Genomic DNA, 21759 nt, shown 5'->3' with positions numbered 1-21759 from the left:
ATATATATATATATATATATATATATATATATATATATATATATATATATTCTAATTTTAAAATACAATAATGATATACTATTCTTGTCTTTTATTATATTGTAAGTATCAGAACCAAAAATAATGTTTTATTTGCACTTGAAATTATTTAATTAAATGTAAGTTAAGTTTTTAAAAATTCTGCCTTAATTTCTTTTTTTTTTTTTTGGGGGGGGGGGGGGGGGATTCAAATTGTTCCAACTCTAAACCCTCACCAATGACAAAAATAAAAATTATAAATTATAAAAAAATTCAACGTTTTCACAATTGAGGCACCCACAAAAACAAAAAAAAATGGAGTTTAATTTCTATATTTTTATCACCAATGCAAACAATTTTATACAAACAAATGTAGACTTCCAGTCATGCCAAAATGTGCTGCTTTCCAAAAAATTTTATGAATAAAGCACAAACAAAAAAAACTATATATAGAGAGAGAAAGAGAGAGAGAGAGAGAGAGAGAGAGAATTTCGAGAGACACCACCTGGTGTCAAAGATGTGCAATTACAGTACACAGCGCAAAAGCAAAGCCCGTTTGGATGCAAGTGACAAAGTATGAAGGGTTTCAGAAGTTGTTTTTTTTTTTTTTTTTGGTGCTGACGAGGCGGCAGCCCACCTGGGACCCTTGTCGGCGTGATGAAGATGTAGCGAATATGCAATCGGGTCCCAGTAGAAGAAGCGCTGGAAGAAGACAGCGGGTCAGAACCGCTCCGGATGAAGCGGCCGATGTGGATTAATGTGTTTGTAATCTCCCGCTAAAGCTAATAAATCTGGCAACCAGCGCGGAGGAAATTGGCGTGAACTTCTCGCCGGCTCGGCCCGCGGACGGGTCGGGGGTTGGGGGGGGCGTTACCGGGGGGGGCGGCGGCTCGTCCCCCGATGGCTACGAGCGAGGCCAAGAAATTGTAATTAAGATGGGTTGAAGGACACTTTCGCAAAGGGGGGAGAGGTGAACAGATGTGGAATCAACTCGTGGTTATTAAGTAGGGCCCGGCAGCGCTAAGGTGGGCCGGGGGGGGCCGCCGGGCGCCTTATGGACGGGCCGGCGCCATCCAGATGGAACGGATGCCTGCTGGTGTCGATGGCGGACGCGTTCAAACATATTGTTGGCTTGGGGCCAATTAGCATATTCAAAAGTTTTTTTTAAGAGTCCGGAAGGGGTCACCAACACGGTGCCCGAGAATCACGCCATGCAGATTGGGCACCCCCACAAGACACGTGATTATCTCCTGGCGGCATGAGTAGATTATATATATATATATATATATATATATATATATATATATATATATATATATATATATATATATATATATATATAAAAAGTGGTCATACAAACCCTTGAATACATGTTGTCACCATCTGGGTGAAATTTCAGCTCCCTGGTGGGGTTTTTACAGAGAGAGATACACACACACACACACAGGATATAAAAGTACATTATTTCATAGTTGTTCCATAAATTCATCCTTGAGCAGATACACACATTTGCTTCACCCGTGGATTGTCTCCCGGCGGTAAGCGAAAAAACAAAACAAAATGCAGATAAGCTGCACTAAACCGCAGGGCTCAAGTCATGAGAAAAAAGTTGCAGCTTATAGTCCTAAAAATCCAGTATATTACATTCATATTACATGTTACAGAAAACATTACCAGGCATAACAGCAAAAGCCAATTAGAAACCCATCAAAAAATGTCAAAATGGGAGGTGGACATTGAGGACAAAGACATGGACATGGAACAAAAGCTACAGAAGGTGGAAGAATTACAAAACATAGTTACAAAAAAAGTCACGGAATACGATTCATCAATAGTTGATTTATGTTCCATTTATTTTGCTCTCAATTTGAAAAAAAAGAAAAACTCCATTCCTGCCATTAAAAAATCACCAAAATAGATTCGCTGATACATGCAAAAACCCAGTTAAAATCTCACACGCCCTCTTTTATCCATCGTCACAGACTTGGAGGAAGAAGACTCGAGTCGCGTTTACTATTTTGCTTCCCTTCACCTTTCAGGACCGGATTTACCGCCGCGGACACAATTGGTGTTTCCCGTCGGCCTTGGTGGCGCTACTCGCTCATGTGAGCGAGCGATAAGAAATATGAATGCGATGATGTCTCTCCGCTCCGCCTCGTCGTCGGCCATAAATTTGACAAGCTCCCCTCTCTCGCGGACCTCAACTGGTTTTCCCGCCGTGCGCCTATTTCCTCCGCACGCACGTTTGCGAATAAATCAGCGGCGGGTGATCGATGGCGACCCTTATTAAAGGAGACGCGCCCCGTTTTTCCGGCGGCGGCTCGTCGGGGAACGCTCGCGCAATCATCCGCTGGAGGGTGGACGGCGGGCGGCGTCCGAGCAGGATGAATGACGAAACGGTCGGCCGCTTTTCCACGGGGGCGTCCGACCGACGACAAATTCCCGTTACCCAAGTTTTTTTTTTTCTTTACGTGGGTGCGGCGAGTAATCAAATACGGGCAAATTAGATGACCGCGTTACCCAAGTGTCCACGTTAGCCCTCCGCTACACATGGAGTGAAAAAACTAGCATCAAGGCAGGAGCTAGCAAACAAGCTAGCAAATGAGTCTACTCAGCAGCGCTAGTTTTTCAAAATTTCGGTATTTGGATTTTTTTTTTCAAATGTCGTTTCGTAAGGTGTACTTTTTTAGGGCAGGAGATAACCAATGGGAGAGAAGGACGATACAAATGAGTCTAGAGTTGGCGGCGTGATAATTTTTCCGATTTTCGCGTCTGGAATTTTTTGTTCGGATTCTCGATCAAAAAATTCTTCAGGTGTAGTTTCGTATGATAGAATTTTTCAGGGCAGGAGCGAACCAATGAGAGAGCAGGACAACACAAATGTGTCTACGGTCGTGCAGCGCTAATTTTTCAAATATTTTTTTTTGTATTCTGCGTCAAAAAAAATATTCACGTCCTTTTGTATTTTGACTTTTTTGTAAACTGCTACGTTTGTATCCTGTGACTGAGTCATATTTTGCCCCACCGGCAAAAACATGCAAATTTTTCACATTTTCATATCTTGAATTTTTTTCGTATTCTTTCTCAAAAAATGATCCAGGCGTCATTTTGTACATTGAGTTTTTCGTAAACTGGGACCTTTAGGTTCCATTTGAGTGTTTTTGCCACTTCTGGTCAAGACCGAGTCATTTTTTTTGCCCCACTTGCTGGCGTTTGTTCCCGCCGCCCTTTGAAAGGTTCATCTTCATTCTCTAACGATCCGAGTCGTTGATGACAGCTCATTTAGCTCCGCTGATCATCCCCGTAATGAGCACGGTCACGGCGATTGGTCATCGCAATTCCGTTCGCCGCCATTACCCCAGGGGAGGACGCCAGTCGTTTGGGCCAGCGGCCGGATATTCTTTTGAGAACGCTTTCATTCATATTTTCCTTTTGTAGTGGAAACTCACATTGGATCCCAGAAAAGTTGCTCCAATTTGCAATCATTGTTGCCAAAATGCTACAGAAAAATTCCTCAAAATGCGATTGATGACTGTAGAAGGTCGTTTGCTTTAAAATGTTCATTTTCGGAGTCTGTGGGCGTCGCATGTTTTTGTAAAATAATAACAAAAAGAAGCTACTTTACAACCGTTGAAGGTTCCAACTAATGGAATAAAAAATGAACACTTTTTTTTTTATACATAAGTAGAATTTTTGCATATCTATATTTTGCTTCATTTAGATATGTCATTTTTTTTTACTTTTTTGCTCCACTACATTTTCTGAGTAAAATGTATGTTTTTACATCAATAAAATTCCATCTTTATTACTCATTATGCGACAAATCCTCGAAAAATTTTGCAGATTGAAGTTGAAGTACCAATCAAAAGCTTAGAAACGCACTCATTCAAATTTCTGTGGGGAAAAAAAAAAAAAATCTGGTTAAAAAAAATTCCCCCGCCCCCTTTTTTCTTTAATTTGCAAATTATTACGTTCTGTGCTAAATTGCCACCTACTGTCTTGAGGTGAAACACAAGTCAACAAAGAACATAATTTTGACCGCCGCTCAACAGAATTTTGCAAAAATCGCAGGAAAATTAATGTAATAATTCCTATTAAAATGCATGTCAAAAATTGTAATTATAGTGGTTTTTAATGGTCCAAAATTTGGACAATGATTAATTTTGTACACAAAATCTCGCACGTCCGGCTGCAATCACATAGAAATGTCAGAATCATTTGGAAATTTTACGTTTTAATCATCTGCTGGAAATTTCAGCTCCCTAGAGTTTTTCTCAGTTGATTCATTTATGATATCATAAAAAAAATAAAAGGAAGTTCCGTAATTTGTAATCTAATGCTGCAAGGGTTAAAATGACATCACAGTTTCTCAGAGCAACAGATTATTGAGTTGAATAAATTATAGGCCAGTTCCCTAATTTTCTGCCAGCCGAGTAAAAATGGATTTCGACGTCTACAGCCGTCTTTGGCAGTGAATGAGACGTCTGGGTGCACGTTGACCATTTTATTGCAAATTAAATATCGGGTTGTCCTCCCTTTTCGATTAAACGCGCAAAGCTTTTTTGTGGCAAGACTCGAAACGTTAAAGCATATTTTTGTTGAACATTTTCCATTTTCACGTTTGCCGCATGGACTTTATTTGTAATTCCTATTCGGCATGAAGACATTTGTCACTTGAGTGTCTTCACGTCTTTCCTCCTGCGAGTTGAAATTGTGTAAAAGGCATGCAAATGTCAATCGGTGGCAGGAAAAGTCAAACTCCATGAATATTAATATTGGCGTTCTCCCACACTGTCATTAAAAAAAATATTCCATTAAAGTCAAACGTCAGGGGCTTGTTCCCATATATTGCATTTAGCAAGGCCCTTAATCCGCTCGCCTCGCATTAATTAATTGAATTCCGTCCTAATGAATTGGCGTTTGATAAGATGGACTTGCTGGAAGACAAGTCGAGGGAAGCCACACCAGAGGAAAAAAAAAAAAAAAAATCCTGTCGGGGATGCAGAATTCTCACTGCTTTTTTTTTTTCGAACTTTAATTCATCAGTCCCGGCAAATACAGCAAATTTATGATTGTGTGTATATGCCACTATTAAAAAACGGAATACCTTTCCATGTTCTCTAACCATTGAATCAGTTGGAGACATCCTCACGTTCACATGACCCTCTCAGTTTTAGGAAAATTCCGGACGGACTCGAAAGTTGGTTCAGCCCGCTAGCTTCTTTGACGGAAAACAATGCCGTAACAACCTTAGCTAACACGAGCTGCTGTTAGCCGCAACGGGCACGAGCTCGTCCCATTACGGTAATGATCGTAAATAAGAATACGGCCGATGTAAAAATGCTGATCTGTGCGTCAAAACTCTACTTAGGTGGCTAACAGGTCGATCTTCCTCCAATGGTTACTGTTGATAGCACAGGTGTCAAACTCAAGGCCCGGGGGCCAGATCCGGCCCGCCACATCATTGAATATGGCCCACAAAATGCTAATCATGATTTAAAATTTCTGCCTAAAATAGCAAATTTTGCATGTTTTCTACAACTTTTACACATTTTTTTTGTTACCACTACCCCTTTTGAACGGTATTTTGCGGCCTCTGTTTTTAAAATGTGTAAAATCTATCTCACTTCACCGTCTCAATGGCCATCCGACAGAAACTAAAACTACAATGTGGCCCGTGATAAAAATGAGTTTGACGCCCATGGTTTATAGCAGTGGTGTCAAACAAATTTTTATTTTGGGCCACATTTTAGTGATTAGTTTCTGTCAAAGGGCCATGTTCTAAATGTGTTGATCACACCAAGATTTGATATCAGAAGCTGGCAAAAACTGTTCAAATAGATCTGGAGAATAAGAAAATGTTTGTTTTTCTTCCACCAAATTTTTAAAAGTTAAAGACAATTTTGGTATTTTAGTCAGAAACCTGAAGTCACATCAGCATTTCAAGGGCCACAAAAAGTGAGGTGGCGGGCCGGATCTGGCCCCCGGGCCTTGACTTTGACACCTTGTGGTTTATAGGACGCACCCATACTTTTGGCCTTCATTTTTTGGGGAAAAAAAGTGTATTTTATAGTTGGGGAATTATCAGTCATTCATCCTATTATTTTCAATTGCTCGAGCGCGTAATACCCAGAATGCATTTGGCCTCCCTGAAAAATGTTCTCATTCCGTTCCAGCCCGTGTCGGAGGAGTTCCAAAACGGTGAGGGCTTTGGCTACATCGTGGCCTTCCGCGCCAACGGAACCCGCGGCTGGAAAGAGAAAATGGTGACGTCGGCCGACTCCACCACGTACAAGTACCGCGACGAGACCTTCCCGCCGCTCACGCCCTTCGAGGTCAAAGTGGGCGTGTACAACAACAAGGGCGACGGGCCCTTCAGCTCCGTCGTCGTCATCCGCTCGGCCGAGGGCGGTGAGGTCAAAGTCGCCGTTTTTGGAAAAAACAAAACGCAGTAAAAAAAAAATAAATAATCGTGTGTGTTCACGTTTAGAACCCCGAGAGGCGCCGTCCGACGTAAAAGCCTACGCGATTTCCGCTTCGCAAATCAAAGTCACGTGGAGGCCGCCCAACCCAGGTCCCGGAAGACCCAAAGGATACGAGGTATGTTTCAGCTAGCAATTTATTGGTACGCTGCACACAAACAACAAGGCAACGAAATTTGACTTAACAAGCTTGGAACGGCCAAGAAACGTACACGAGAGATCTTAGCAGATACGGTATAAGGTTACGTGGGGGAGTGATCAAGCAGAAAAAAATGAGTTTTTCCGCCATGCCCCAAACAGAAGGCGTAGCTCAAGCCTGGAAAAAAATCCCTGCAAATGCCCCAACAAACATATTTCGCACACCATGTAGATGACTGGGGGATGGGATTGGGTATGGGGGGCCTAAAAGACGTAGACTTGTACCGTATAAGAGGCCACAACTTTTTTCTCACTATTTGAGCCTTGCAGTCCACAAGTTCAACTTGAACTGTTTTGACCGGAGAAATTGATCCCGTTCACATTTTTGAAAATCAGCCTTTTCAGAATGACTTGACGACCTTTTTGCCGTAAAACTTGAAGCTCAAAGGTTTCGGAGCTCCGAGGTCAAAGTGAAGCGCTCTTCCGTGTGAGCAGGTGAGCTACTGGAAAGCGTCCGAGAAAGAGGACTCCGGCTGGAAACAAAGAACCGCAAAGAACGAGACCTCCATGGTCCTGGGGGGCTTGGAAGGGAACAGCCAGTATGTGATCACCGTCAAAGGCTTCAACGGCATCGGTCAAGGTCCCGCCAGTGCCTCAGTCACGGCCAAGACCAGGAAAGCCCGTAAGTTCATTAATAATGCATACCTCCATTTTTTTTTTTATGTTCTGAGTTTTTGATGGCTTTTTCCGTGCGGTTCTTCAGCTCCTTTGCAGCCTCCAGGCAACCTGTCGTGGATTCAAGAGGGCAATAACGTGTCTTTAAGCTGGGACCCGGTCAAGGCCAAGGAAAACGAGTCCAACGTTATCGGCTATATGGTAATTTTACAAGAATATTTTATATTGATTCGTCTCAATGATAATAAATGTTTACAGACAAGACTAAAAGAATATTTTGAATATTTCCATTCGAGGAGCTGAAAGTCTGAGCACGTCTATTATTTTGTGTAGAATTAATAGCTTTAACTTGTTGAAATTTGTCTTTTTTTTTTAACTTTTATCGTCCAGAGAGAAAGCATAATTAAAATCAATGCCATAGTTTCGAACACCCTTTTTTTAATTTGCGCTAATTAAATCTGTTTTAAATCAAGCTAGCTTTGAAGATTCAAATCAAGCTAGCTTCCGTCGGTTCGAATCAAGCTAGCTTCCGTCGGTTCAAATCAAGCTAGCTTCCGTCAATTTAAATCAAGCTAACCCTTCGATCAATTCAAATCAAGTTAGCTTCCGTCGGCTCGAATCAAGCTAGCTCCCGTCGGTTCAAATCAAGCTAGCTACCGTCGGTTCAAATCAAGCCAGCTTCCGTCGGTTCAAATCAAGCTAGCTTCCATCAATTTAAATCAAGCTAACCTTTTGATCAATTCAAATCAAGTTAGCTTCCGTCGGTTCGAATCAAGTTAGCTTCCGTCGGTTCGAATCAATCTAGCTACCGTCGGTTCGAATCAGGCTAACCCTTCGATCAATTCAAATCAAGCTAGCTTCCCTCCTTTCGACTCAACTTAGCTACAGCCCTTTTGAATCAAGTTTCCATCTGTTCAAATCAAGCTAGCTTCCGTTTAGTACAGCTTCAACAAATCTTTTTACAGATGAAAAGGACTAAATAGTCTCCCATCCCTTTAAGAATTACTTCACCATAAGTGATTCTAAATTCGTGACCTTTTCTGCCTAGCAACCGGGATGTTTTACGCTTCCATGTTATCAGCTAGCTTTAAACATGCTCCCTACTTTGAGCGAATATAAAACTGCACATGAGTATGTTACACAGTGACAAGCGCTTTAAAAATAGCGACAGGAGTTTCATTGATGCTTCAACAAAGACGGCGAGCGAGGCATGTGGAGGAGGAAGCCAAGTAGAGGCGGGAAGCGAGCTAGCTGGCTAGCTTTCAAAGATTCCCAGCTCAAAAACCTACTTCGGGCTCGTGACCTCCAAGCTGTTGCAAAGGAGGCGGGAAACACATTTACTTTATGTTTTTCGCTCAAAATGGTTTCTAGTTAACTAAAACACCAAAAGAATGTGATTTGAAAGCCAACTCACGACCGTGATATTTGGTGTCGGTGCCATGTCTACACGGAACCAAACCATACGCACTAAAAAGTCAACAAAAAGCTTCGTCGTGTGGCCGTCGCGCAGGTGCTGCTCAAACAGGAGGGCCGAGGCCACAACCAGGTGACGCGCACCATCAACCCGTCCACCACGCTGTCCCTTCCGGAGGGCGGCACCTACGTCATCGAGGTGCGCGCCCTGAGCGAGGGAGGCGAAGGGGCGCTCAGCTCGCAGATACGACTCGTCACCTCCTCTGGTAAGATGCCGCCTCCCGTCCACACACCGTCCACATAGCTCCTGTCGGTTAAATCAAGCTAGCTTCCTTCCCTCCGCTCATATTAAGCTAGCTTCCATCTGTCTGTTCAAATCAGGCTAGCGTCCTTCTGTGAAATTCCTTCTGTTTATATCAAGCTAGCTGCCATCTGTTCAAATCAAGCTAGATTCTATCTGTTCCTATCAAGATAACTTAACAAGCTAGCTGCCATTTGTTCAAATCAAGCTAGATTCTATCTGTTCTTATCAAGATAACTTAACAAGCTAGCTTTCTTCCGTTCAATTGAAATTAGCTGTCATCCAGTCAAATCAAGCTAGTTTTCATCCGTTCAATTCAAGCAAGCTGGTGTTCATTCGAATCAAGCTAGCCGCCATCTGTTCAAATCAAGCTAGATTCTATCTGTTCTTATCAAGATAACTTAACAAGCTAGCTTTCTTCCGTTCAAATGAAATTAGCTGTCATCCAGTCAAATCAAGCTAGTTTTCGTCTGTTCAATTCAAGCAAGACGGTGTTCATTCAAATCAAGCTAGCTTCCATCTGTTCAAATCAAGTTAGCTTTTGTCCATTCATATCACACTAGCTTCCTTCTTATAATCAACCCTGTTTACTTCTGTCGAAATCACGCTAATTTCCGTCGGTTCAGTTCAAGCTAGCTTCTATCCGTTGAATTCAAGCTAGCTCTCCTCCGTTCAATTCAAGCTGGCTTCTGTCGCTTCAAATCAAGCTAGCTTTAGTCCGTTCAGTTCAAGCTAGCTTTTGTTCATGGAAATCACGCTAGCTTGTCTCAAAATCAAGCTATCGTACTTTTGTTAAAATCATGCTAGCTTCCATCCTTTTGATTCAAGTTAGCTTCTGTCCGTTCAAATCAAACTCGCTCCCATCTGTTCGCATCAAGCTAACATCTCAAGCTAGCTTTTTTCCGTCAAGCCAAGCTTTCGTCAGTTCAGCACAACTTCCCCAATTTTCCATCCCTGGAATGACTTTTCAAATAAAATCTTCTTAACCGTGATAGTCAAGTACAGTTGCTTGAAAACTACTTCAGTAGATGTACTTTTTAACACCCCCGCTGTTTATTTTAGTCCAGCTCAATGCTATCTGTTGTTATTAAGCAGTCAAGGCCCTTGCCTGAGCAAAGTTTCTTTGGCTAATACTCTTTTAATTACCCCGCCCGCGCGCACACAGCCTGACGGACGCGCTCAGCCAATTAACCTGCTTGCGGCGCGCCGGCGAGACGAGACCGGCCAGCAGATGTTTCTTCCGCACTGGCTGTATTGTTTGCACCCGTAATTAGTTGGACAATGACACAGTTGTCTCCCAGCTCACAATACGTTCGGACCGAGAGCTTTGATTCAACGTCTCCTTCTCAAATTGGGTTGCTTTAAAAAAATCACCATAATACATCGTAAATACAAATTGTACATTTGGCCCACAAAATTTTATGGCTGCTAGTTTTAGACCTGTGTGTGTGTGTGTGTGTGTGTGTTTGTGTGTGTGTGTTTGTGTGTGTGATATATGTATATATATATATATATATATATATATATATATATATACATATATATATATACATATATATATATATATATATATATATATATATGTATATATATATATATATGTATATGTATATATGTATATGTATATGTATATGTATATATATATATATGTATATATAAATATGTATATATGTATATGTATATATATGTATATGTATATATATGTATATGTATATATATATATATATATATATATATATATATATATACACATATACACATACATACATACACACACACACACATATATATATATATATATATATATATATATATATATATATATATATATATATATATATATATATATATATATATGTATGTATGTTTACATACACAAAATGCTAATGGTCATGTGTGTTTGTTCTGTCAGGTGTACGGGCAAAAAGCGGTGAGCGCAAACAGAACCCGGCGTGGACAGTGCTGCTTTTGGTTCTGCTAGTGCCTTCAGTGTCCTGGTGAGGCCGCTCGTCGTTTTTTCGATCTTTGGGGGGAAAGGACTTGCCCTTCTCTTTTTTTTTATACCCCTTTGATGCCAGCGCTTGCCCGGGTCGGCATTGGCGCGAAGGAGGAAAAATCCAGGCGGGGGTTGAGTCATCGCCCGTTTAGTTTTGGTGTCCAACATCGCGCTAGTCTTGTGCTGTCGTGTGCCGTGGCAGGAGAGATTTTTTTTTTTTTTTTTTTTTGAAGCGCTCGTCCCATTGACTCCCGGGATCCGCGGAGCATGAATACTTCTGGGAAAGATGCAGCGGAAGCACGAGCGGGATCATCTGCGACATGCGCATCGTCCTCCCCCGTCCCCGTACCCCTCACCTCCTTCCTCGACAAGCCAGGCGGCAAAAAACTCACTCGAGGAAAAATACAAGTGCTTTTTTTTTTTTTTTTGCTTTTTTTATGGACCAAACCACAAGGACTCGGACTACTTTCCAAGACTTGGATTTTGTATATTGTCTTACCTTTTAGAAAAGACGACCGTGGCGTGTAGGGGCTTTGTTTCTGTTGGTAGCAGCTCGTTGGTGCTCCGTGGCACACCTTGGTGGAAGTAAAAGTAGGCAGCAGTAGGGTCTCCTGGTGACTAATAAATGTGATGTTTATTTTTCAAATCGGGTCCTCTGGTTATTGGTTTTTCAGTAGATTCTGGTTCGGTTCATGGCGCTGGGAATTCAAAAATAAGGTCAAGTCAAGACATTGAATCCAAAAACATGGCGCCTTTCCTCCAATTTGCTGGTTTGGCACACATCTTGCTGCTAACCAACTATGTTGAAATAAGGAGAGGATCTTCATTTCAAGAAGTTGAGTCAAATGAAAGGATCATTTTTGACCCAATTTTTGAGAGTGTCGTCAGTCAATTGTCATGATATTCATTACAAACAAATGTATACACTCTATAAACACTCGGTTTTTTTTTTTTTTTTAAATATTGATTAAAAAAGGGGGCCAACCAAAAAATTTGGCTCGATTTGATTTTTTTATGTTATTTGGGTTGTTTTGGTTTGTAAAACAAACCACAGAAAAAATGGTCATTTAGCACAAGAGAAACTTGTTGAAAAACGTGTTGTTTTGTTAAAACAACCCAGAATGTTCCGGCAAATTAACCCAAATATTGGGCCGATCCTTATTTTAGTCCATAATTATTTTAGTCCATAATTAGGTTATTTTTCACTCACCCAGTTTTAGAGTGCAATCAGACCTTACAACCAAAATATATAACACATACACGCTAAAAACACTTGAGTCAAAAGATAAACCTATTAAGGGTCAAAAAAGTGCCAACCCAATATTTGGGTCAATTTGGTGCAAATTTTTCAGTTGTTTAGCAACACAACCCCCCCAAAAACGTCTTGTTTTGTACTATGCAATCGTAAATTTGGGGTTATTTTCTGTAACGCAAGCCAGAACATTGGGTCAAATTAACCCAAATGTTGGCTCAGCCCTTTTTTGGCCCATGATTGGGTTATTTTTCATCCAAATTTTCAAGTATTTGGATTTGATTACGGTATTTACCCGCGATAGATGAAAATCAGCAATTTGGGAAGACCTTATTAGATGAAAATCAGCAATTTGGGAAGACCTTATGAACTCATTCACTGCCATTGACGTCTATAGACGTCAAAGATCCATTTTTGCTAGAATTTAGATATCTACTTAATCTGGGCCGGCAGTGAATGAGTTTGAACAAAAATGAAGTTACAGGAGCGCCGAGCGAGGTTCCAACGAACGTCGCCAAACACAAAGGGCTTCCAAACTCCATCCGACGGACGGACGAGGACCTTTTATTCCTGGCCGGATTGCAGCTGGCTGGAAATGTCAGCGCTCAGACACGGCAAACATTTCATTTGTCACGCGGCCGGCGCTGCCATTTCATTTCGCCGACGTCCAGAGGGACTGGCCGGCCAAACGGGACCCGGGCCAGCATCCCTTTGGGTCGCCGCCCAATCACAATCCAAAGTACGAGGAGAAATCTTCCCTGAATTGACGGACGGTTTCAGAGTCTGAAAGCCTGAAACTCGCAACTGTGAGGCACTTTAGAGATTTTTTTTTTCCCTAAATTTTTGCAAGAAGCGCAGCTCGGCATGTCCCCGAGTGCTCCGAGCGCTTTCAAATTTTGATATGGGGAACCCTGGTGCTAAGGTGGACCAGCTCCAATTTGTGTCCTCACTGCACAAACATTGATTTATTTGCATTTAATGTATTCGAATTTTTGTTATTTGTATTTTTTTTTTTGCAGATTTGGGCCGCTCACCCACACCCAAGTGCTAATGTAGCGACCTTTAATTATTCATGCAGCTGCTGTCTGTGTTGGCACATGTGATTTATGATAATGGATCATGTTTTGTGCAAGGCAGAGCTACAAGTTACAGTGTCAGCAATTAAATCACAAGCCAAGTGTGTGTGCACGTATATGTGTGAGAACCGCTTTGAGTTTTCTACTGACATAGTGAGGACATTTAGGAGGAGTGAGGACAATTAGGTCGGTCCTCACTTGTTCAGACCTTTTTTTTAGGGTCAAGACTTGCATTTGGAGGAGAGGTTTGAACTGGGTTGGGGTTGGGTTTAAGCAATCATTTCTGATCGTTAAGGTTAGGGATAGGAAATGGATTATGTCTGGATGTCCTCATAATTACAGCTGTACAAGCATGTGTGTACAGCAACACACACGTGTGTTGCCTTCGATTTTTGTACAAAGTGGGGACCAAATCCCTGGTTCCTCTGTCTTTGTGGAGACCATTTTCTTTTTCTTAGAGTCTTTTACAGTATAGGTTTGGATTGGATTTTGGTTGAGGTAATGGTTAGGTTTAGGCAATCTGTTGGTTGAGTTTAGGATTAGGAATTTGGAAATGCATTATGTGAAAGAGATGTCCCCACAGCGATAGAAAAATGCGTATGTGGATCTGTGTTTATTTGCATTGAGAATCAGTTCAAAAAGAAAGTTATGCTGTTTTGCTAACATTAAAAAATACAATACAGTGCTCCTCAAATGAGGGGTACAAGTACCCCTAGGGGTACACGAAGGTACTTCATGGGGTATGTGAGATTTTAAATACATTGGGGCAGTTATCAGTAAATGTAATTCAATTTCTTTTCTAATTAAGAGCAGATGGATTGGAGCATGAAACATTTTTTGTGAACAAAAAAAAAAAACTACTTAATGGACTCTACTACACATGCAAGCCATCCCTTTAATAATTTTCACCAAAAAGAGTTCAATTTAATTGGTCTATCGTGAGTTATGTATCTTTTGAGCACAGGTGTCAAACTCAAAGCCCGGGGGGCCAGATCTAGTCCAACACATAATTTTACGTTATTGTCACTGCGACATGACTAGTTTGTGTGATAATTCAAGGAGGGACTTTTGCTTGCTCATGCTAATGTTCTTTTTCTTGCTCCGCCATGTTTGTGTTTTCAGCCTCTCACTAGGAATAAGAATGAGGCAGGCGTGCCATGTGCCGACAAATGTGAACAAAAGGATTAACGCGGCAGCAGCAGCTTTGGCGCTCGAGTCAACATGCGCGCTGGTTTTTTTTTCTTTTTTTTTTTTTTTGCGCCTTGCTCCAGAGCGCTAATCACGGACGCCTTAATTGAAGTCGTCCCGAGACCTGTAAAGCGAATGAGTCGCGCCGGGACAAATAAAAACAACAGACTGTCCTGCTTGACTTTAACGTTCATTTGTTGCCTTCGACTTGTGATCGGTGTTGTGCAGTAATTTAGTTTTGCTTCCTTTTTGTGAGAAAGGCGGTACTAAAAAGTCAATAAAAAGTCTACTAAATCCCTCAATTTAGGAAGTATTCAAGAACAAACTCCACAACACGCAGGACAGGGACAAACTGTGCACTATTCATCAAAGTCTTCCAATGCTAGCTTAGCCGCTATATCTTCTCTCAGTTGATGTTTATTGTAACTCTAATCATAGAATTATGTATTAAACCCTATAGATGTTACATTTAGCCCATGTCGGGCTCATTTACTGCCATTCAATATTGGAAATATTGTCAATTTCGGACCCAATTTGGGCTGACTTTGAGAGGGTCATAGCATCGTCAAATATATTTACTTTCAACCCCTCAAAAATTTCAGTGGCATCAGCCCTATCCGTACATATAGACTTTACGCCCCTTTATGTACAAAAATGATAAAAACGCAATCATGGAAAACTTAACTATGCAGTATATTTAAATATTTATGAAATTGAAATATGAATATGTATTATGTCATAATTACAGTATTATGACTTTTGAATCGAAGTCGTTGAAAGGCTTGCGGCCATAAGTTGGCCGCTACCGCCACCTGGTGGTTTTGGGGTGTAAACAAAAATTTCTATAGCACCCCGTTTGCGAGTTGCCGTTGAAAGGATTCATGCAAAAGTCGGGGGAAATACAGGTCAGAAATCAACAATATTTCCAATATTGAATGGCAGTAAATGAGCCTGACATAGGCTAAATTTAACATCTATAGGGTGTACTTCTCAACCTCCCGTTTGCAAGCATTCAGAAGGGATGGCAGCGTGGGACACTGAAAGTTGTCATGTTTTGATAATCTAAGCAATATTTTAGCTTCCGAGTGTTCTGCTAGCTTAATGCTAACATACAAAACAGAAGGTTTGGCATCAGTGTCACAGTAACTAGCACTGGCGCCTCCAAAAATTGTTCCAAGGGTGGCCAGAAGGGGGCCATTTTGGGCTGGAGTACATCCAGGACTTGTATAAATTGTAAATTTTGATCAAATACAGTAATGATATCATTAGCTGGGATTCTATACTATTTTATGTCACGTTTACAGTCAGGCCAGAGAATAGGATTTATGGTATGACCTGGCTTCTCTGTAAAGCTCGTCTGGTTTGGATTCCAGTTCGACCGCGACCCTGAAAATCACAAGAGACGTATGGACGCAAACATCAGCAGTGTGTTTATTTTGAAGGTGTTGATCATTTAACAGGGATTGTCCAATAATGAGGTCATTAGGGAAGATGATTGAGAACACACTTGTGGAAGCGGGCCCTCGTTTGCATGCGGAAATGCTTTCGTTAACGCCTGGCTCCCGTCAACCATCTCCTCGCCTTTTTAATTGCGGACGTTGCGCCGCTATTAAAAAAACTGCCAATTTAAAAGGCGCCCGGTTCGCTTCCACACCCCCTTCAAGGAAATTAAAGCGCAAGCGTCCTGCTGCGAGTCCTCATTAGGGATGACATTTCTGAGCAAATGTGTGAAATAGAAGAAATGCAGAGTCCGTTCTGACATGCCTGGAATTAGAACAGGTTGGTTATGCTAGCTAGGCTGCGAAGAATATATACAGTGGCCCCCGTGTTACGAGATTAATCCGTTGGGCTCGTAAGGCGAATTTTCCGTATGGCGGGAAATCCGAACCTATGTTTAATAGCTAATGCGGTTAGAACCCCAGGTAAAAACATCAAAATTGTACATACATATAAAAATTGCTACCAAAATAGTAAGTGCTACGTATATGTAATGTACATGTATACAATCAGAAAACATCGTAAATAAAAAATAAAGAAAGGATTTATTTACCTTTGAGTGGCGCTCGATATGACCATATTCCCTAGTAAGGCTAGCCTAGGCTACGCTAGCTTTGTATTTCTTGATTATCTCCGGCTTCGTTTCCATTTAAATCATCTTCTTACTTCTCTCTTAAACATCACTGGCAATCTTGGGACCCATGGCTAACCCAAAAAACTTTGAACTAAGCAGTAAAATGCACTAGAAATACGGCTTTCACCACTCGCGATATATCAAAGCTTTGCAGTTACGCCATTTTGAAACGAGTGAGGCCGACCAATAGCAGACCAGCATTAGAGTAACGCGTTGCATGGAAGCAGTTAGACGGCAATAGTAAATAAGTGTAATTAATTAAAAACGCCAGCAGATGGACGCAAAACAACACAGATACAACCAACCCCGCCTAGGGTCATGACAGTTGTTTTTGTCCCAAAGCGGGGAAAACACCGTAAAGAGGGCTGTATTCCACATCGCGACATGAAAAAAATGTAAGCCAGGGACGCTGTAACACGGGGGTCCATTGTGAAGAGATTGAGGGTATTGTTCAGCAGAGGTGGGCAACTTACATTTTTTTGCTGGTTGCATTCATCAGAGTCCCGCCCCCTTTTCCGTCATCGTCGGCCCGTCATTTTTTCAAGCCAGACAAAATTGTAATCGTCGACAAAGTTGGAGAGTAGGATTATTGTTTTGCCTTTGATAGTTATATGAATATTTGAGGTCAAACCTAAAAGCCGGTGAAAAATAGGAACTAACGGGGAGAGTGTCTTGTTGCCGGTTTTGAATACTTGGAACAGTCGAGGTTGCGAAAGCAACAATGTTCCTCCTTCACATGATTGGCAGAGCTAAGGCCTTCAACTCCACTTTTCATCGCGTACATGATTAGACTCACCTTTAACAAATGGGCCGCACAACAAAAATAGAAACGAGTGTTTCTTCGTAAGTGCAGTGCTGGCAGCTGGGTCCAAGTGCAAATCTCAGCAGGATGTTAAGAAGCTAGCTTTTGTTCTCCGATGGAAAAAAAAGAAACGGCAGATGGTGCAGCGCAAAATACAAAGTGACGAGGTGAGCTGGGTGAAATATGACGAGAATTACGTGGGGCTGCAACGAGTCCTCCGCTGATTCAGTTAGCTTAGTTCAAAAAGATGCTGGAGGCATTTTTTTTTTCACACTTACTCGTGTACTTGTCAGAAAAATATGCCAAGTCAATCGCAGCAACTATGTTCTGCTAAAAGAGGTCAACTTCACAAAAGAAGGTCAACTTCACAATAAAATAACTTCATCATTTAAAATAGGGACACAAATACTATGTTATGCTTTTATTTTGTTAATTTTTTTCCAGCAGGAGGTCAACTTCACAAAAGAAGGTCAACTTCACAATAAATTTACTTCATCATGTAAAATAGGGACACAAATGCTATGTTATGCTTTTATTTTGTTAAGTTTTTTTCCCAGCAGGAGGTCAACTTCACAAAAGAAGGTCAACTTCACAATAAATTTACTTCATCATTTAAAATAGGGACACAAATGCTATGTTATGCTTTTATTTTGTTAAGTTTTTTTCCAGCAGCTTTGACTAGCATGTCTACTGCCGACTCCCTACACTTGAACAGTACGTTATTACATTGCGTTCAACCGCCATTTCTGGTCATTATAAAACGAAAAATTCTGACGGCACTTTTTTCCAGTGTTTATCTGTGGCTCGAGCGCCGTTATAGCTGCGTTAGCATCAATTAGCCGCTAGCTTGCAGTGTTGAGTTCCATGATAGCTGTGTCTGGCGCAAATTAGCCGCTGGCTAGCAGCGCTCAACTTCTTTTGAACCAATGCGAAGGAAAACACAAACTACGGAGGTGCCCTTGGTTTTCCAAGAAAAGGTAATCACTTCCCCAAGGTGAAAACTGGAAACGGGGCACCCAGCGTTTTCTGTCGGCCGTCGCCTCCGTTTGGGGTTTCTGTGTAAATTGCAAGCAATCTTCGCAGCCTCGCCGCTCCGCTCAGCTTTTAAGACCTTAATAACAAGTGGATCTGAGCGTAATACCCAATGTTTTATTCATCGCGTTTAGATTCGGATGGATCAAAGTCTAATCTGTTCCTCTAATGCACTGGCTCCTTGGCGGATTGAACCGTCCTGACCTGTCGCCTGGCCGTCCAATCTGCAAGGGAAGGTAAATGCTGAGGTTTATCCTCGGGGCTAGCGTCCGCTTCACACCTCGCCCCGTTTTTTTTTTTTTTTTTTTTTTTGCCCTTCTTTTATATGGCTTCGCTGGACGCTTTACAGCAAAGCCAAGTTTTGACGGCGCTGACATATTGCCCCATTTAAAGGTTCCCCGGCGGCCGGCCGGGCCGAAGCCGAGGATCAGCCGCGGCCGATCCGATGGTTCCTTTAAACTGAAATCTAGTCGTTAAACAGTCAAAGGGCCGCGGTGCGCTCATCTGGCGCTAGCCAATCTCCGCCATTAAATTGGCTTTTGTGAAAGCTCGGTGGTCACCCATCTCCGCGCCGCACGCGGGACCAGCTGTGACAACCAATAACACCTGCTGGCAAAACCGTTTTTCCCCACTACGTATAGTCCAGAACAGGAAGTTTACAAAATGCCTACTGTATTTTCCGCACTATAAGGCACACCGAAAAGCCTTAATATTTTTAAAAAGCTGATGGTGCGCCTTATAATCTAGGTGCGCCTTATATATGGATCAATATTGAGATTGGGATTCGTAGATGGGGAACGAACCAATAAAGTAAGCTTTACCTGTTTCTTTTGTGTGTTTACAGTTGAACAAGGTCAGTCATATTGACATTGAGTTATTATGCTATTGAGAGTTTAGAGTTATTATTTGAGTTATTATTGTTATTACTTTGAGTATTACTATATTGTGAAAAAGTTTTAAAATATGTCATTAATTGAGGGTGCACTTTATAATCGGTGCGCCTTATATATGGAAAAAAGTTTTAAAATATGTCATTAATTGAGGGTGCGCCTTATAATCCGGTGCGCCTTATATTTTAAAACTTTTTCCATATATGTCATTAATTGAGGGTGCGCCTTATAATCCGGTGCGCCTTATATATGGAAGGCGTTTTGGAACATGTCATTAATTGAGGGTGCGCCTTATATATGGAAAAAGTTTTGAAATATGTCATTAATTGAGGGTGCGCTTTATAATCCGGTGCGCCTTATATATGGAAAAAGTTTTAAAATATGCCATTGATTGAGGGTGCGCCTTATATATGGAAAAGGTTTTAAAATGTCATTAATTGAGGGTGCGCCTTATAATCCGATGCGCCTTATATGTGGAAAAAGTTTTAGAATATGTAATTAATTGAGGGTGCGACTTATATATGGAAAAAAGTTTTAAAATATGTCATTAATTGAGCCTTATAATCCGGTGCGCCTTGTAGTGCGGAAAATCCGGTAATTAAAATTGTCAGATAATGATGACCAGATGATAATGACCAAACATTTGGTCGTGTAATGTACCGTTGTTGATTAAAATCTACTACTAATATGCTAACTGCGGTATGCTAGCAAACAAGCTACTTAAAGAAAGAAATAGCCCTGAATCAGCAGAACTGGACTAGGTATGACACCTAACTGAAATGGAAATGGTTCAAGTCAGTTAAAAAGCAGTACAATCAGGCAGTTGTGAAGCGGGTCACCGCAAACACGCTGCAGGCCAGCCGCATCTAACGGTAGATACTTGACCGATCAATGACCCTATCGATGCCGCCACGCTCACCTCTGACCCTAACGCCAATGTTCACAGTTGCGCAATCTCGAGACTGAGACAACCTACAGTACGTACCTGTCATGCCAGCACGAGCTACTGTAGGATTGAGAATAACAAACGTGAACCCTATTTTTTGCTCCTTAAGGCACACCTAAAAGCCTTCAATTTTCTCAGGAACTGACAGTGCGCCTTATAACCTGATGCGCCTTATACATCAATTGTTTTTCCAATCTTCACAAAACTGATAAAAATTCAATTCTCAAAAGTGGCCGCAATGCACTCAACTCAATCTGGATCTGATTCCATTTGGTGCCAATGTAAACGCACACAGGCATGATTGATTACCATACATTTTTTCAGCACGTTTGTTTCCTGTTTTGCTTCATACACAATAAAAAACAAAACCAAATCAAAAAAGTGAGTGTGCGACAGCCCGGCGTGACGGGCAGGCGGGTGAAAGTGCAGCCGTTTCCTCATTTGAATCTGTAGTCAATAAGGTCAAAGCCACAACATTAATCATTGGCAGTAAGGGAAAAGGAAAAGTCAGCATGTCGGTACGAGCTCATTAAGCGAGAATCTTTGCGTGCGCTGCACATCTGCGTGCAATCGCGAAGATCCTCTGGCCTTCAATTAGGAACCGCGTATCGACATGCGTCACAGCTGATGCGCTCAATCAAGCTGTCGCTCAGCGGGCCTTGGTTTGGATTCGCGATTCCCATTGCTTTTTAGTGCTTTATTAGGGAAATTGGAATGTTTTTTTTGGTTGGTTTTTTTGCCTGCAATGTTATTAAAAAGAAACATTATAAAAGGGTTTGATGGCACAGTAGACACCATTAGAAGTGTGAAAAAAAATACAAGTTTGTTTTTTTTGGGTTCTTTAAATAACTACGACACTAAGTAGACAGTATTGTATGGAGGCCTATAAGTGCCAAAGCTAATATTTAATTAAAAGTGTCAATAATTAAATAAATGTTTGGTTGATAAATGTATTTGATTAGTAACAAATTCACGTTCAACTAATCAATAAAACATTTATTGAATTATTATTAATTAGTATTATTAATTACTGAAGTATTTAAATTATTTTAATAACACGCTTTTACGGTGATTCATGCGTTTAGTTTATCTGTCAAACTCGCTTGTCAAAGTTTGATGGGCGGGTTCAAACACCTGATTGGTTAGCCTGCTCTTATCAGGCGTTAGGACCCGCCTACCGAACTTTGACGAGCAAAATTGACGATAGCATTTTCGCGATCTTAATTGCTAATGAGTCCGTTTGCATGCATATACACTCAACAGAAAGGATGTCTCAAACACTTAAAACACAAGACGTACAGCCATCGCTTTCGGAGGGACAAGGAAGTAACCGAGACAGACGCCATGTTCGGCTGGAGCTAGGTTAGCTGTAGCACGTTTTAGCTTCATAAGTACGGCCACTTCCTGTCTGTGCCTCCA

General features: G+C 41.4%; 1 protein-coding gene across 3 annotated transcripts in view; it reads left to right on the top strand.

Annotated features, from left to right (window-relative positions):
* The window catches only part of cntn5 (contactin 5), a 151610-nt gene extending 139941 nt beyond the window's left edge, over positions 1-11669 (top strand). For all 3 annotated transcript variants that reach the window (XM_088427826.1, XM_088427825.1, XM_088427827.1), the window contains 6 exons: positions 6195-6429; positions 6509-6618; positions 7134-7320; positions 7402-7514; positions 8824-8992; positions 10940-11669. In XM_088427826.1, coding sequence (XP_088283952.1) covers positions 6195-6429; positions 6509-6618; positions 7134-7320; positions 7402-7514; positions 8824-8992; positions 10940-11028 — 903 coding nt within the window. In that variant the 3' untranslated portion in view covers positions 11029-11669. The remainder of the gene's footprint in view (positions 1-6194; positions 6430-6508; positions 6619-7133; positions 7321-7401; positions 7515-8823; positions 8993-10939) is intronic.
* Positions 11670-21759: the final 10090 nt, after the last annotated feature.

The sequence above is a fragment of the Hippichthys cyanospilos genome, chromosome 11 (genome assembly GCF_059441005.1).
Source record: "Hippichthys cyanospilos isolate Australia breed blue-spotted pipefish chromosome 11, RoL_Hcya_1.0, whole genome shotgun sequence".
NCBI classification, from domain to species: Eukaryota; Metazoa; Chordata; class Actinopteri; order Syngnathiformes; family Syngnathidae; genus Hippichthys; species Hippichthys cyanospilos.
The sequence above is the reverse complement of the archived record's forward strand: the minus strand, read 5'-3'. Positions and strand labels throughout refer to the sequence as shown.